The 16304-nt window shown below is 47.4% G+C and overlaps 1 protein-coding gene across 2 annotated transcripts in view; it reads left to right on the top strand.

The window, feature by feature from the left end:
• Window positions 1-3992: 3992 nt before the first annotated feature.
• LOC119437613 (choline transporter-like protein 4) overlaps window positions 3993-16304 on the top strand; it is a 629795-nt gene continuing 617483 nt past the window's right edge. Inside the window, exon 1 of one of the 2 annotated variants that reach the window (XM_037704613.2) lies at window positions 3993-4231. In XM_037704613.2, the coding sequence (XP_037560541.1) occupies window positions 4147-4231 (85 nt within the window). In that variant the 5' untranslated portion in view covers window positions 3993-4146. The remainder of the gene's footprint in view (window positions 4232-16304) is intronic. The other variant, XM_037704614.2, reaches the window with a different exon arrangement.

Genomic DNA, 16304 nt, shown 5'->3' with positions numbered 1-16304 from the left:
GATACCACACACCACACGTGCTGTTGAGTGTAAAAGGGGGCAAGACCCTCTTCAAACTGTTTCAGCTTTTTGCCGTCTCCTCTTTTGATTGAAAGTGATTGATTAATGAGCATGCCTTTTGTGGAATTAAGAGCATTGCAGTGCTTCACCAAATAAACTTTTAAATATTTTTCATGAACACTTGGTGTCTTCCTCTTTCCACACCTTCACTGCACATTCTTTCTCCCAAATAAAAGTGAGTGCACACAAATAGTTCTGTAGAAAAGAATGCAAATTAACGTTTAGGATATATATTAGTGTCAGCAGAATTGCTAACTGCATTTTGCGTGCAGCAGATAGCGGTGTCTGCGCGCAATTTCCGCCATAAATGTAATTCACAGCATGTAAGGTGTCAAGTTTACTGTGGTAAAATCGGATTGCATATGAAGCGCCTAGTCTCACTGTAATATCGTCGTTCTCAAATTTCTTGGGCAAGCTTTTGACACCATATGACAGCCTTTCCTGCAATTAATGTACCCCTATTCATATTTTTCTCTCTTCAAGGTGTGCTGTCCGAGTCTGAAATTTGCAGTATTTAGGACAGTATAAAAGTCGAGAGGACGTAAGATGCTCAAGTTTGTCATAATACAGTTTTTTAATAAGAGCATGATCTCGCATAAGCTGCTATTGGATATAAATGCTAGCATATCCATGGAGAAATATGATCCGTCATCATGCCACCCTATTGCTTATTATTAAATTAGTGGACATGGAGATACCCAATCTGTTTGCTCTAAAGGCAGTACAACCGCGAGATCTGTATATATTATTCGAAGTGGCAGCTCACTACCGCAACACAAAACTGTGGTTTACAGCATGCTTTGCACTCTGCTCCCGCTGATCACGGACGCCAGAACAATCGCCAAAGCAAGAATTCGCTCATGCAAAAACAGAAAGAAAATGCCGATGAATTGCTCATCAGTTTGTGCTTGAAGCGGTGGCTAATTAACGTTCGCGCGGAGGGCAGCAGCGCGTTCGCTTACATGATTGATGATGATGATGATTTATTGGCATCCCTTTTGAAACGGGGCGGCGACAAATAGTCACCTAGCCTGCTTGATTTAATCAGGTATACTATACATGGATACCAAGAGAAGGGAAGCGCAGTCGAGGACGGCAGAAAGTCAGGTGGGATGATGAGGTTAGGAAATTTGCAGGTGCAAGTTGGAATACGCTAGCGCAAGACAGGGGTAATTGGAGATCGCAGGGAGAGGCCTTCGTCCTGCAGTGGACATAAATATAGGCTGATGATGATGATGATGATGACTATACATGTTCTTTATCTAGCATTTTTGTATACCTCTCATTATTTTTCTTTTTCAAAAATTTACCTTGTACCGCTGCCTATGATTTTAAGAGATCAGGTCGTATCCATCTTTTCCCTGCTTTTTTTCCACCAGTACTCTAATCGTCTCTTGCTGATCTCTACGGCTGATCTTTTTATGTTTCCTTCCACTTTAAACCCAAGCGCTTCTGGGAGTTGCACGTTACCTACGGTTCTCGCTGGGTGGATCCCGTCGCATTCCATTAGGATGTGCTGAGTGGTCTCTAGATCTTTACTGCAGCATATACATGTCTCATCTAGTTCCGAATATTTGTTCCGATATGTTTTCGTCCTTAGGCAACCGGCTCGAGCCTCAAATAGCAAGGCACTGCCCTTTGTGTTATCGTACAGATTTTCCCTTCTAATTTCTTTCTTCTCATTCTTGTAAATCTCCATTGTCCTTTTCGTTTCCATTCTTTGCATCCAATTCACGGTCTCTATTTCTCTCACTTTCTTTCTTATGACCCCTGGTTGTCTATTTACAGTTTCGATTATCCTGTACTTGGTTGCCAACTTCCTTGACCTCTTCCTCGATTCTGTGTCCACGCTTTTCATGTAGAGATACTTGGCACTTTAGCCGCCCATTTATTTTCATCCATGTTCCTGAGCCTTTCTTCAAAACTAATTTTGCTTTGTGCTTCTCTGACTTCAAAAGAGGCCCAACCCATGTCACCATGCACTGCCTCATTTGTCGTATTACCGTGTGCTCCCAAAGCCAACCGGCCTACTGATCTTTGGTTAACTTCCAAACCCGCCAATATATCCGATTTTAAGCATATAATGGCATTTGCGAATGTTAGCGCTGGCACCATTACTCCTTTCCAGATTCCACGCACCACCTCATACTTATTGTGGCCCCACAGTGCTCTGTGTTTCATTATTGCTGCATTCCGCTTCCCCTTTATTTTCAGATTATCTTGGTGGTTGCTTGAGTAATTCTTTCCTTCGTTTATGTGTACGCCGAGGTACTTATATTGCTTTGGATGGATGGATGGATGGATGGATGGATGAGGCTGAACCCTTTAAACCGGGTGGTGGCATACGCCACCTAGCCATGAGTGTTAACATATTTTGTACTTTGTGGTGGGTGAAATTTCACCCCTGCCTTGATTTTATCCACCAATCAGATAACCTCTGTTTGGTTATTTCTACCCGCTTAAAGTCACTACCACTTTGGAAGATGATGGTGGCGCCATCTCACGAGTGAGACACAAACTGCGTCAGTGCGCGGCCCTCTGTCAGCCCACTACCCCTTTCTAGAACTGAGGCGCTGTTGACCGATGATGATGATGAAGATGATGATTTATTGGCATCCCCTTTGAAACGGGGCGGTGACAAATAGTCACCTAGCCTGCTTCATTTAATCAGGTATACTATACATGTTCTTTATCTAGCATTTTTGTATACCTCTCATTATTATTTTTCTTTTTCAAAAATTTACCTTGTGCCGCTGCCTATGATTTTAAGAGATCAGGTCATATCCATCTTTTTTCCCTGCTTTTTTTCCACCAGTGCTCCAATCGTCTCTTGCTGATCTCTACGGCTGATCTGTTTATGTTTCCTTCCACTTTGAAACCAAGCGCTTCTGGGAGTTGCACGTTACCTACGGTTCTCGCTGGGTGGATTCCGTCGCATTCCATTAGGCCTGAGGATGTGCTGAGTGGTTTCTGGATCTTTACTGCAGCATGCACATGTCTCATCTAGTTCCAAATATATGTTCCGATATGTTTTCGTCCTTAGGCAACCGGCTCGAGCCTCAAATAGCAAGGCACTGCCCTTTGTGTTATCGTACAGATTTTCCCTTCTAATTTCTTTCTTCTCATTCTCGTAAATCTTTACTGTCCTTTTTGTTTCCATTCTTTGCATCCAATTCACGCTGTTGACCGATGGATGGATGGATGGATGGATGAGGCTGAACCCTTTAAATCGGGCGGTGGCATACGCCACCTAGCCATGACTATTAAACGCTGTTGACCGATGATGATGATGATGATTTATTGGCATCCCCTTTGAAACGGGGCGGCGACAAATAGTCACCTAGCCTGCTTGATTTAATCAGGTATACTATACATGTTCTTTATCTAGCATTTTTGTATACCTATCATTATTTTTCTTTTTCAAAAATTTTCCTTGTACCGCTGCCTATGATTTTAAGAGATCAGGTCGCATCCATCTTTTCCCTACTTTTTTTCCACCAGTACTCTAATCGTCTCTTGCTGATCTCTACGGCTGATCTGTTTATGTTTCCTTCCACTTTAAACCCGCGCCTCGGTCAACAGCGCCGCCCCGCGGCATCGGCGCGCTGGGGCGGCATCGGCGCGCTGGGGGGGGGGGGGGGGGGGCACGTTTGCGCTGCCGGTATTCACACCTCCCCAATCTAGCCACCCTAGCGACGGTCCGCTCGGCGCTCACGTTATCAACGGGATCAGCCGGCCGTGAGCGGTGGATGACAAGACTAGTATAGAATAAAGCATAACGCATCGCTACAAAATACCGGCCAATAGCTTCGTCATTCAGCTGCCATTTCGATAGCAGCGCCCTCGATCAACATTTTGTAACGCGGCGCTCGAGCGGGTTCGCTCAGTTTCACTACTCTGCTCTCACGCAGCCGTCAGTGGAATCGCAGCGGTGGCGTCGGTAGCGTTGCTCGGAGACTCGGGCTGCGACTCCGTGGCTTGTGCGATTGTGGCTTGCACACCCTGTCACTGTTAGCAGGGGTTGTAGTGCCTGGTGGTGTGTCATACCGTTTCTTGGCGAAGGAAGCCGCTATCCACGCTCACGGCATGAGCGCTGGATACCCTCAAGCTGCACTCTTGGAGATGTCCAAGGTTGGGGAGACGCCAACACCCCAGGACGTCGCGGACTACGGTGAGCCTTTTGTTCTGTCGGGTGCGGCCGGGTCGAAGCGTCTTCAAGGACGTCGCCTTTGTTCCGCGCGTCGCAGCAGGCCCGAATGACAGCCGCGCTCTCCATCGGGCTTGCTCGTCGTGCTCCGTTTTGCGACAAGAATTCCGCCCGCGTTTGTTTTAATTACAGTTGCAACTGTGATGTAGTTCCGGAGCTATCTCGCTTACGCATTCGCCCGAAGGCACGTTGACCAGTTCCTTGCAGCGATGCGCGTTATATTGGAAGTCAGTGTTAACTTCCTCCCAGTTGTCCAGCATTTTCTTTTCGTTCCTATTATTTTTGTTTGTAGGCGCCGGATTATTTTTTACGTATTACACAGACGAGGGACAAGGAACGGATGACGCGTCTGTGTCGCGCTGCACGTATGCGTAAAAATGTTAACCTACTGTGTTGATTCAGCCGGATTATTGTTGTTATGTGTAAGTACATACGTTGCTTCATGTTGATTCAGCCGGATTATTGTTGTTATGTGTAAGTACAGTCAACCACAAAAGTTTGCGGACCACGCGAGCGCGTGGCCAAGAGCCTCTTCGCGACACTTCCGCTACGTCACCAGCGATCGACAGCAGCGCTACGTTGAAGACGCATCCCTCCTTAAATCTATGGCCTGTCTATTTTCGCACTGTGCGCAAATATTTTCTACCTATCTCTTTCAACGTGACGCGCTCTTTGTTAGCCAGGGCTACTTGCTTATATTTTGAGAGCAGAATATCAGTACAAGTAATCAGACAGCGTATTCTTCGGCTGTTATCAGTTCTATTTTCGCGTAGCCCCGCTGTTTTTTTTTTTTTTTTTTTTTTTTCGTGAGTGCGTGAGTGAGCGGTGAGGCAGCCATGGGACACAGATGCTTAGTCAGTAGGCAGAATTTTTCCGTTCCTCCCCCATAGCTAAGTGACAGTAGCGGCCGGGATTTGATCGCCTGCGCCCAGGTTTTGCTGCGCAAAGCCCGAACCACCGCGCTGCTATAGTGGTTACATTTAGAAAAATAAGAAATAATCGGGTGCGATGACTCTTTTTATAACCCTTTGCGACACGGCGTCCTCGTTTGGGGACTCGAACTTAGGAGGCGCGTCCCACGCCACTTGGTATTCAAATGACCTAAAACTCAGTGTGCACATTCGTGTCCGCTTCCTGATGGGACAACTAGCGGTCAGTTAACTTCATTGTCCTGCGTATTGCTGCAGATGATCACTTTGCTGGAGACACTACCATGTTAGACAATCGTTCGACGTGCCGCGTTCCAAGACCAACGTCAAGAGTATTTTTTTTCTCCGGTCGACACGAATACATCCAAAAAAGCAAGTGTGCATGCGTTTCGGGCCTAATAGTTGATTCTTTTTATGCAAGCATTGAAGCTGACGGATTTCAGAATAATTAGATAATGAGTTATACGCTAATTAATTTTTTTTACTGAAACTCGCACAAAACAGCACATTGCTTCGTCTTCTTTCTTGGAATGTAATAGTGAGCGTCTTGAAATGATGCCATGCGCATTTGACGCATTTGCAGACAGTGCATCATAATTCGTGTCTGAAGGGGATGAATTTATTCACAAGACATTTACAGAAGTGTCATGAAACATAGGTCTCTCAATGATCTAGTAGGAAGTGAAATGTCCGCCGTTTTCTAGCACCTTATTGATGCGTGTGGGCATCGACTCGTACAAAGATTCAGTAATCTCCGGTCGACCGCGCAGGCTTTCCCATTCTTGTGCGATCGCTTGCCACAGCGTATCGGCCGTGCGGCCGCGGTTGGCTCGTGTGGACAGCTGTTTCTTCAACATGCCCCAGACATTTTCTATGGGGTTCAAGTCGGCGCCACATGGAGGCCACTCAAGCTGGCAAACACCATGTTCTTCTAGCAATGACTGGACGATACGTGCTTTATGGATCGGGCTGCGGTCGTGTTGAAAAAAATAGCAGCCGTCGCTGAAGGGACCGTCCAGCGCATACGGAACGAGGTGTCTAGTGATGACGTCGCAGTACCGTGACGCAGTGAAGGGCCCTTCCAGATGCACAAGGGGACCAAGGCCATCTTTGCTGATTGCTCCCCACACGCTCACGGAACACCGTTCACTGGATAGAACACTCTGTGTGTAATTAGGCAGATATCTGCAAGAAATAGCATACAATTGGGTTCCAGCGGCGCATCTAAAAATGTTGTGATTCTTCTTGCGTATGAACTTTATAATGCTGTTATAGAGTTGCAATAGAAAACGTGCAAGCATCATTAGATAGTACTGAAAGACCCACTGGAAGATTTTAATTAGCTTCAGAGTAAGTAGTACTATGAAACAATCGTTAATGTTTTCAACATAATACCACTACAGAAAAATCTCGTAATGTCCAAAAGCTCATTTTACGTGAAACATGTTGTGATGCAGAATTAGCTTCGTGAATTAACTGCCAATACACTGTAAACACACCTGCAGTTTAGTGGACGCCAAACCCGCTTCCGTTGGTCCCAGCGCGTGGAAAAAGTTGACTCGTCGCTAAAGATGACATCGCCCCATTTCTCTGTTGTCCAATCTTTCATTGCTGTAGCGAACATGAGTCGTTCTTGTAGCTGGCTGTCTGAGAGGCAGGGCTTCTGTGCTGCTACGAAAGACTGCAGGCCAAGCTCACTCAGCCTTCTTCTTACAGTCTCGGACGATACCGTGAGCGAGAGCGCTTCTCGGATATCCTCTGCACTTTGAAAAGGATCAGCCACGATGGCGGCCGTAATCAGGCGGTCCTCTTCCTCAGTCGTGGCCCTTGGACGCCCACTGCGCTCCATATCTGTGAATCTGTCATCGTCGCGGAAAGCTTGAATAATCCTATTCACGGCAGTCCGGCTCCTGTTGGTTCGGCGGCAGATTTCGCGCTGAGGTATTCCCTCTATAAATAAACGCACAATGTGCCTTCTTTTGTCAAGTGGAACACGCAGCGGCATCTTTCCAAATAGGCAATCACCACGTGGCCTGAAGCAAGTCTACTACGTTTTCAGCGACTGATGCGAAGATGCGCCTATGTGTGAAAGAAAATTTTCTATGCATCCGCTTTTTCTTTATTTTTGATGACAGTGAAACACCTCCCTACCCTTTCTCTCAAGACGCAGAAGCAGCAACACTCATTGGACCAAGATGCTGCCAACCAAAGTGCGCCAGTAAACGTCGCGTAAAAAAATCGTCGCAGCGCTTCGTGAAACTTATCTACCCACTGGCACACCAGTCGACAAAGGTTGCAGTGATTGCTCCGATACTGCTATCAAGCCAGATATGTGGCGGTCTTATCGCAGACAGCGCTCTGCGTCAACACAACGAACTAACAATGTCATGCACGGGAATAAAAAATTAACAGGCAGGCGAGTACCAAGAGGGCTCATATCCGGGAGAGCGCCCCTGTCGCCGCTAGGTGGCGTACCGCTAGGTGGCGCGGATAGGCAGTCTGGCACGCGCTCGCGTGGTCCGCAAACTTTTGTGGTTGACTGTACATACGTTGCTTCATGCACCGGGTTGTTTAGGCATAGCTTCTTTTCAGCACAAGTCGCAGGTGGACGAGAGCGTCGCACACGTTGCGTTGGACCTCGTGTCCGGCAGGAGAGGGCCCGGCTGCTATCTCGCTGACGAACGGGCCGAGCCTATGCGACGATTCCGCGCTTCGTAAGGCGCGTAGTTTCTGCGAACATACGCACGGTGTTCAATACAAGTTTGTCACGGATACTTAAACGTGGTCAACAAGGTCAATAATTGGGCGAGTTTGCGATTTATCATCCTTGGGACAACGCAGCGCAATAGTAGACTACGTTCAGCCCTGCCCTTGAGTGCATAGCGGTGTTGCTTATGTGACTTCGTCTGTCGCCCTTCGCTGGTATTTATGAGCGTGGAGGGGCAGTCTTGGGAAGCTTAGCGCGGAATGAATGTGTGGAAATTGGCGTGCTAAAGTAAAATTGTGCAACTAAAGCCATCAGTTAATCTACAGCACATTGACAAGCATTCAAAAGGTAGAGATGCAATTGTGAGCGCGGGTGCTTTTTTCCCCTGTTATATTTTGGTTCTGCAGGTCTGTTATTCCACTTGGATCTTTGGAAAACTGATGGGTTTCATCTTATTCGATTAGGATGACAGCAGCCTCCAGAGGCTCGGGCTTTGTTTTGGACATGGAAGAAATGTTTCCGAATATGCTCCGAACTATCCAGGAGAATCCACTCATGGGCTAGTTGGTACATATTCTTGAATTGTACAAATTTTGTGCAGCGCAATAAAGACGGAGACAGAAAAAAAAAAAAAAAACAGAAACGCTAACGTTCAACACAGACCATGTTTGCTGGATGCATAACCCCGGGACAAAGAAGAGCCTTGTGCCCTAGGACAGTGCAAATACTAAAGTTATAAAAAAGGGGTATCGCAATGCCGTGTGTGAAAGCTCCTGTTAAAAGCTGCTGCCACACCACTTCAGAAAGTCTGAAAAATCAGGTGCCTATAGTCGGGTACAACTTTAGAAGACAGGAGGAGGCCCCGCCCAGTTGACCGAAGCGCAGCAGCCAATTCCTCCGCGGCTCAAGAAATACTCCCACTCAAAAATTGCGACTGCTTCTAAAACGCGTATTTGTCGGTATAAATAAGATTTGTGTATCTTGACGAGTGGTTTGGTAAAACTATCATGATGGAAATGCTACCGCACATGCCGGATCGCGAGAGAAAAATAACTCCGTGCCTTCTACAACGCTGTGCGTCGTCTGCTACAGAGCAAGATCGACGGCACCGGGCGTAGCAGTCGCTGGCTTAATAGCATAAGATTCATATATACTTTTTGTGTGTTTGCACAACCTTATTTTTTTATGTGTTGGGCTTATTTTTAATTAATATTTTTTTTCTTTTTTTTCGCGGTTGCGAACCTGCGATCTCGTGAGTTCGCGCACGATCGCGCGCGGCATTCCGTGCCAGTTTTCGGCCGTGGAGCCCGGCGAGGTGACATCGGAACGCAATCCTTTGTTGCCGAACGAGCCTTGTGTCGCCTCGATGACCACACCACCAAGGAGCCTCGGCAAGAACAAGAGCGGCCACATCCTGAACAGCGATTCACGCAACATGATCCTCCACTGCTACACGTTTTGGCATAACAGGCAGCCTGAACGCAGCGTGGAGGACACGAGCAAGTTTGTCGCCGATATGCTCGGTGTCAGCGAAACAATTCGAATTCACTCTGACGAAGGGAGACGCACAGAGCTGACGCGACTTGGCCCAGTTCGAAGCGAGGGCGGCCATGTTAGGCATGTTCTCCGTCGGCGGGGACACCGGCAGTCCGGCTCATGACGTCACCTGAAGTGCGCGCCTATTGGTGCCGGCTCGTGTGCATCCGCCTTTGAGGGGCAAATGCCGCTGTCTTCTAAAGTTGTATCCGACTATAGGTGCTGCTCGATTTCATTCATCTCTTATCACTGCTGTATGCGAGTCGGTCTTGCAGAACCTGAAGAAGCACTCTGGCCGAGAAATGGAAAAGGATAAATGAAGACTACGCAGGTCGTTCCCTACATACATAGAATTTCACACAATCTTAAGGTGACTAAAAGATATGATGTCAGGGTTGTGTTTTCTGCCCCACGCAAGCTAGTACCAATCGGCCATTTGCTGAATGAAAGAAAAAATATTGTGTGCAAAAAGCGTGCGCATCGTTACACTGATTGTGTAACGCATGTGGTGTTAAAGATCCCACTAAGTTGTGGTCGAGTGTACGTATGCTACAATGTGAAGGCACGCGAACATTACCGTTAAAAAAAAAAAAAGCCGGCAGATCCCCTGCTCTGTGGGAATTGATGTTATGCGAAGCAGTGTGCGGCGGGGAGCCTACCAAGTTAACGAAACGAGCATGAGAGCACCAAGATGTAGGTGGCTAAATGGGTAGATATGATAGATACTGTCAAACTGGCAAATGTTCGCCAAGAAATGCTTCACATTTAAAAAATCTGGACGGACGTCTTGCAGATCTTTTTCTTTCTGGGGATTTGCGTGCCAAAACCAGTCCTGATTATCAGGCACGCGGTAGTGAAGGGCTCCGGATTAATTTTGACCACCTGGGGTTCTGTAACGTGCAGTACAATGCAAGCACACGGTCGTGTTTGCATTTCGCCTCCATTGAAATGCGGCCGCCGCGCCTGGGATTTGATTCTGTGACCTCGTGCTCAGCCGCACAACGCCTTAGCTAACTGAGCCGCCGCGGCGGGTCGTCTTGCAGATCACTGCAACAGGTGTGGTTGCACACCACACTGAGAAAACTTTCCTAAAGCATGCAAAAACAGAAAAGGAGATAAGAGGTAGCACACATTAGAAAAGCTGGAGTTAGCAGTTAAGTGCTCTTAGTTTGAATATTACAGATAAAGAAATGCAGTTTCTGTTTGGTCACTTATGATTCTTTCAGTTTGTGATAACATGTTCACATGTATAAAAGCTTTATGTTAATTCCAATCTCAGTGCCAGCCATGTAGTTTGTGGCCCTTTCCTGTCTTCGTTTTTATTGCGCTGCACAAACTTTGTACAATTAATGTCCGAACATGATCTTGTCACCAAGTCACATGTATACCATGTTGGGCTAGTTTTCCTGCAAGATTGAGGTAAAAAGTTTCACTTGAGTGTGTCACACAGGGCGATCTAGCAAAGGGTCAGAAATAACGCCATGAGATATAGAAAAGTGTACAGTATTCGCAGATTGAAACGACACTGGGAGCGCATGGTCGCCAGTACATGCAGTGTACCACACGTGGGCGCTCGGGCAATTAAGGTATAGCTCGAGGGCATTTATGGAGCAGAGTTACTGCTTCCTGTCGCAAATGGGTCGGTTTGTAGTTCCTTACAGTGCCAGGGTGGCGCTGCAAGACTTTTTCTATGCCCACTGAAGTGGGTCGGCTGTGCGCACTGGCAATTTTGTGAGTCTTCTGCTTGTGTACTCCTGTAACACCGCAGCCTCATTATGCACGCCCTGCCGATCCAGCACACATATTGTGGAAGCAAGACACGGGTTTAACTTGTGCGATGGCGTCGTACGTGTGCCTGTAAGGGAAGAAACACCTGCAGAAAAGATTTAATTGCTTTATTTCGTGTATTCGTTCACGATAAAAAAAAAAAAGAACACGCCCTTGCAGGCATGTGCTCTTGCAAGAATAAAGCTAAGCCCTAGTACTTCGTTTGTTCCCCTCCAGCGGGCCACTACTGCGGCTAAGGAAGAGCGCACCAGCCCCTGTCATTCTTTTTGTACTGCCACCCAGAGATTGTGCGATGAACAGCTGTGCAGAAGTCCATGAGAAAGGGCCTTCTTGTTCTGCCCTCACATTCTCAATGATTTTTATGTCTGCACTTTGCAGAGACCACTCGAACAACATCACACCCCCGTCTTCTAGCAACCGTGTCACTGATGCAGTGGTGTGAACAGGGCTCCGGTCGTGTTGAAAAGCCGTCCTGAAATGGGGGGGGGGGGGGGTCCAGGGCGTAAGGTATCGGGACGGGACGGTGTCCAAGAGGTCTTTGTATGCTGTGGTATTGAACCGTCCGTCCAAGTGTATGAGTGGGCCCCAGACATCTTAGAGGAAGACACCCACTCGTTGATGCCACACCGGCCCCTGCTTTCCACACGATGCAGATTGGGCACGTCGAACCTGGGCAAAGCAGAAAGAGCCTCATATTACCACGATACGCCACAATAGTGCCTGTTATGTTGGCCGTTTCCAGTAACCGCTTCAGCGAGCTGTCTGCATACAACGCGCTCAACAAGATGCTGGTGAAAAGGTTATTGGCGTGTGTCATCTGCTCACGGTAACGGGTGTGACTAAAATAAAGTAGCTGTGTTTTTTAACAAAAGGCACAAGCATCCAACAAGTGCACCTTCCTATGTAACGTGGACGGCAGGGAAATATAAAGCTAAAAAATGCCTTATATTTAAAGAAGCTGTGTAATCCCCCATTTTTAACGAGTCCACGTACCTCGTGCATTCTGTCCTCCACGTCCGCTGCTGCTGGTCCAATCATCTTGTGAAGACGCTCTCATTCGAAAAAATCACTCTGCCACTCTTCTGCTGTCCATGACTTATGGGCGAACACTAGCCTTTTTGTTCTGTTCTCCGACGACAAAAACGGCTTCCTCACTGCCGCACGGCTCCAAAGACCATCCCAGTGCTCACGTACCACTTGCGGCTGGCCGAGAGCCCAAGGTCTTTGCGTATTTCCTTCGCAATCTTCTTTGGGTTCCGTATTGCGGCTTCAACGATGCGCTCTTCGTCCGAGTCGGTGGTCACTTTTGGTCGGTGTCCTTGGGGCCAATTTTTCAAGTGACCTTCAGTACAGAAAGCCTGCACAATTCTGTTGACTGAAAAGTGGGCGTGTCCAGTCATATCAGCAATTTGCTGCTGCAGCAAACCTGCTGCAGACAGTGTCACTAACTGCACTGGTCAAGACGTATTTGTGGGCTAGTTGGTTCATATCTGTAGTAAAACAGTGCCAGAGAACACAAGGGACCAGACAAAGATATAGACCCCCACACGTTGACGCCCTGTGTACGTGTTGTTCTTCGTCTGGTCCCTTGTGTTTTCTGGCACTGTTTTACTACCACCATCTGCAACCGTGCCGATATGGCGATCCCCGGCATGGCTGGTTATGACTGAACTGTTGTGCATAGCTTGATATTCCTTATTTATAAGTAGCTGTGCCTAGGCTTCTGCTGACGTCAGGTAAATCTTTTGAGCAGGTATTTCTTCGCTTACAGGCCCACGTATGATACCATCGCGCAAGTTAAACCCGTATCTTGCTTCCACAATATGTGTGCCGGATCGGCAGGGCGCGCATAGCGAGTCCGCGGTGTTACAGGAGCACGCAAACAGACAACTTTCACAAAATTGCCAGTGCGCACAGCCGAGCCACTTTAGACGGCATAAAAAAGTCTTGCAGCGCCACCCTGCCACTGTAAGGAACTAGAAACCGACCCGTTTGCGACAGTAAGCAGTAACTCTGCTCCGTAAACGCCCTCGATCTATACCACAACCTTGATTGCTTGAGTGCCCATAGGTGGCGCTGTATGTAGCGGCGGCCACGCACTCCCAGTGTCTCGTTTCAGTCTGTGAGGACTGTACATGTGTGTGCATATGTGCACCATCAATGATACTCCCAGGTTGTAGGCGTTTTGTCGGCAACTGATGCCACAAACGCAAGGCATTGCATGTGTCGCATAGTACCTGCTGGGCGTGTACAGTGTGCACCTCTAACATCCTATGTGATACAGTGAGGAACGTCTTGTCCACCCTTTGTCACATCCATCTGGTTTTCAGTGTGTGCAGGGGTGAGATGTACATACTGGTGATTCGCATCAAATCTTCACGTTGCAATAAACCTTGAAAGTGCATGTGGGTTCAGTTCAAAGCTTTCCCACTGCAGGCACTGCGCTCGTCAACAATCCTCACAGGTGGGAGAGTAGTAAGGGGAGTCTTTGCAGATGATGAGATGACACACTCCTAATGATTGCCTGGCAAAATCCTGTAATTAATAAAGTTACTAGGAACCTTGTACTCATAACCACATAAAGCCAACAGACAATGAACCCAACGAAAGCATCTGGGAAATTCAGTGTGGTTGAAATTGGAATGTAGAAAATACTGAAGAAAAGGGAAATGGGGAAAGTGGACCAAAAGATAACTTGTCGCCGGTGGGAGCTGAACCCACAATCTCCGCATTACGCGCGTGTTGCACTACCAATTGTGCTACGGCAACGGCCATCAATTCGTCCACTAACTTGGGTATTTATGTTTACTAGATCTAGCTCTAGGTGTGATAGCCAGTGCCACTCAGAGCCATGGTGGTCCTTTTTAGCCCGACAGCGCCAAGTCCCGTGCTATGTGACGCCGTCGGGCTAAAAAGGATGTTGTGTAACTTGAGGTACGCCGGAACCAACTGGAGCCAATGGAGAATCGGAGCCGGTTAGCTGTAACATACTGGACACGGCAGGAAAGAAATTTGCTAATCCAATCAAGTACTTGCGGGTCAATATTTAACGCACTTAGTTTATGTAACAGTAAGGAGTGATTAACCTTATCGAAAGCCTTGGCCTAATCTAAATTAAATTATACAATTTACAATAAAGCCAGAGTCAATATAGGCATGTAAGTTGTTTGTGAAGGTGATAAGTTGGGTTTCACGTGAGAAAAACTTATGGAAGCCATGTTGGGGGGGGGGGGGCATGTCGGGGGAAAGAACTGTTATCCTCTAGATAGTTGACAAGATGTGTGAAAATGATATGTTGAAAAATTTTACATGGAACTGACTTGAGTGAAATAGGTCGAAAGTTTAACGGGCTATTTCGTTTACCTGATTTGAAAACTGGCACGATTTTACCTATTTTCCAGTCTTCCGGTAAAGTACAAGAGTCATACTATTGTGAAAAGACTCTAGAATAATGGAACAGCACTCTTTCATGTTTTTGATGAATTTCGTGTTAATCTGATATTTTCCACAAGTGGAACTTAGTTTTAGTTTGTACAGTCTACGCCCGTTATAACGGACCCTCATAATCCGGCGAAAAACGTCTGCTGTATCCGAAGTATGCTGTATCCGAAGTATGCAGGGGGGGGGGAGGAGGAGGCGATCGTGCGACATAAAAATGTTACCGGAACGTAATATGCTTTTAAAATCGCGTTCTTGCCCGTGGAACAGCCGATACGACATAATCTGACGAATTACGGCCATGAATCAAAGATTAGACCAGTTTGACGCCGCACGCAAGCTTCAGTTAGTACACAAGGGTCTGGTACCACCCCCCCCCCCCCCCCCCCCCGCTTGAGGCAATTCTTACCTTTTTCATTGAACGGGAAAGGTGCATGCGAGGAAAGAAACTTCATGGAACATGACTTTTTATTTCACAAAATATACTGAGTGATGAGGGCCTGCTTAGCTCCTGCCAGAGAAGACGCGGTCACCTTGTGTTGCATTTCTGTGAGCTGCAGAACTTCCGCGAAGCAGTCACCTTGCTGCTGCAGGAAATATCCTTTCAGGGCCTCAATGTAATCCATGGCCTGGGACGAAGAAAGCTTAACAGGTGCTTCAGTCTCTTCGCTACTGTCGTCTTCTAATAGCGGGTCAGAAGAGTTTTACAAGTGCTGCAATCTCGTCGTCCGTCAGTTGTTCGCTGTCGACGATGCCATCATCAAAACTGACGAAGTCGGCGAAGTCTTCGGCCCCGAAAGCTTCTTGAATTTGGGGCCACACACTTGTTTCCCGGCTAAGTAGAAAAAAAAAACGCATATTGGGTGTCGGCCCCGCGTAACTCTGCCATATAAGCTCAGTCCAAACAATTTTCGCCCTAAATTTAGTCCGTTCTAGCCGATAGTCCGCTATAGCAGGGTCCGTTGTGAGCGGAGTGGATGCCATTTAAAATGCGTGGTGACCAAACAAACCTAGGGATATTGTCCGTTGTAACCGGAAGTCTGTTGTTCCCGGATCCGTTGTAACGAGCGTAGACTGTATATTGTTACGGGGTGTGTAGAAGGCGTTTATTGCAGAGAGCCGTAGGGCAAGTAGGTGCCGATACTACACGTCGTCCTTCTCTTCCTCGCTGCTCTCCTAATGTTGTTGCTGCTGATGCCGCTCCACTACCTTTGACGCACTGTAACATGGCTCCTCTCGCAGATGAAGCCCTCCGGGCGAGTAGTCAGTGGGGCTTTCGTTGAATAAACGGCTTCAGGCGGGCTACATGCGTGATGTCGGTCCTGGATGACCGTCTCCCACTGGAAGTGAGGCGCGCAATTCTATAATTCACCTCGCTGAGACGTTCAAGCACAATAAACGGTCCACCATAGTCAGCGAGCAGTTTTTGACATAGACCGCGTTTACGCACGGGAGTCCATAGCCACACTAGGTCACCCGGTTCGTAAGTGACTTGCCGATGTCGACTATCGTATCGGGATTTGTACTGCTTTTGCGAATTCTTCTTATACAACAGTCCATCCCGAACACAAAAACTACATGATGTCGACTCTTTCGCTGCAGAGAAAAGTGGCTCTAAACTCGGGTCATCACGTTGCTC

Source organism: Dermacentor silvarum, chromosome 1 (genome assembly GCF_013339745.2).
Source record: "Dermacentor silvarum isolate Dsil-2018 chromosome 1, BIME_Dsil_1.4, whole genome shotgun sequence".
In the NCBI taxonomy this organism is placed as follows: Eukaryota; Metazoa; Arthropoda; class Arachnida; order Ixodida; family Ixodidae; genus Dermacentor; species Dermacentor silvarum.
The sequence above is the reverse complement of the archived record's forward strand: the minus strand, read 5'-3'. Positions and strand labels throughout refer to the sequence as shown.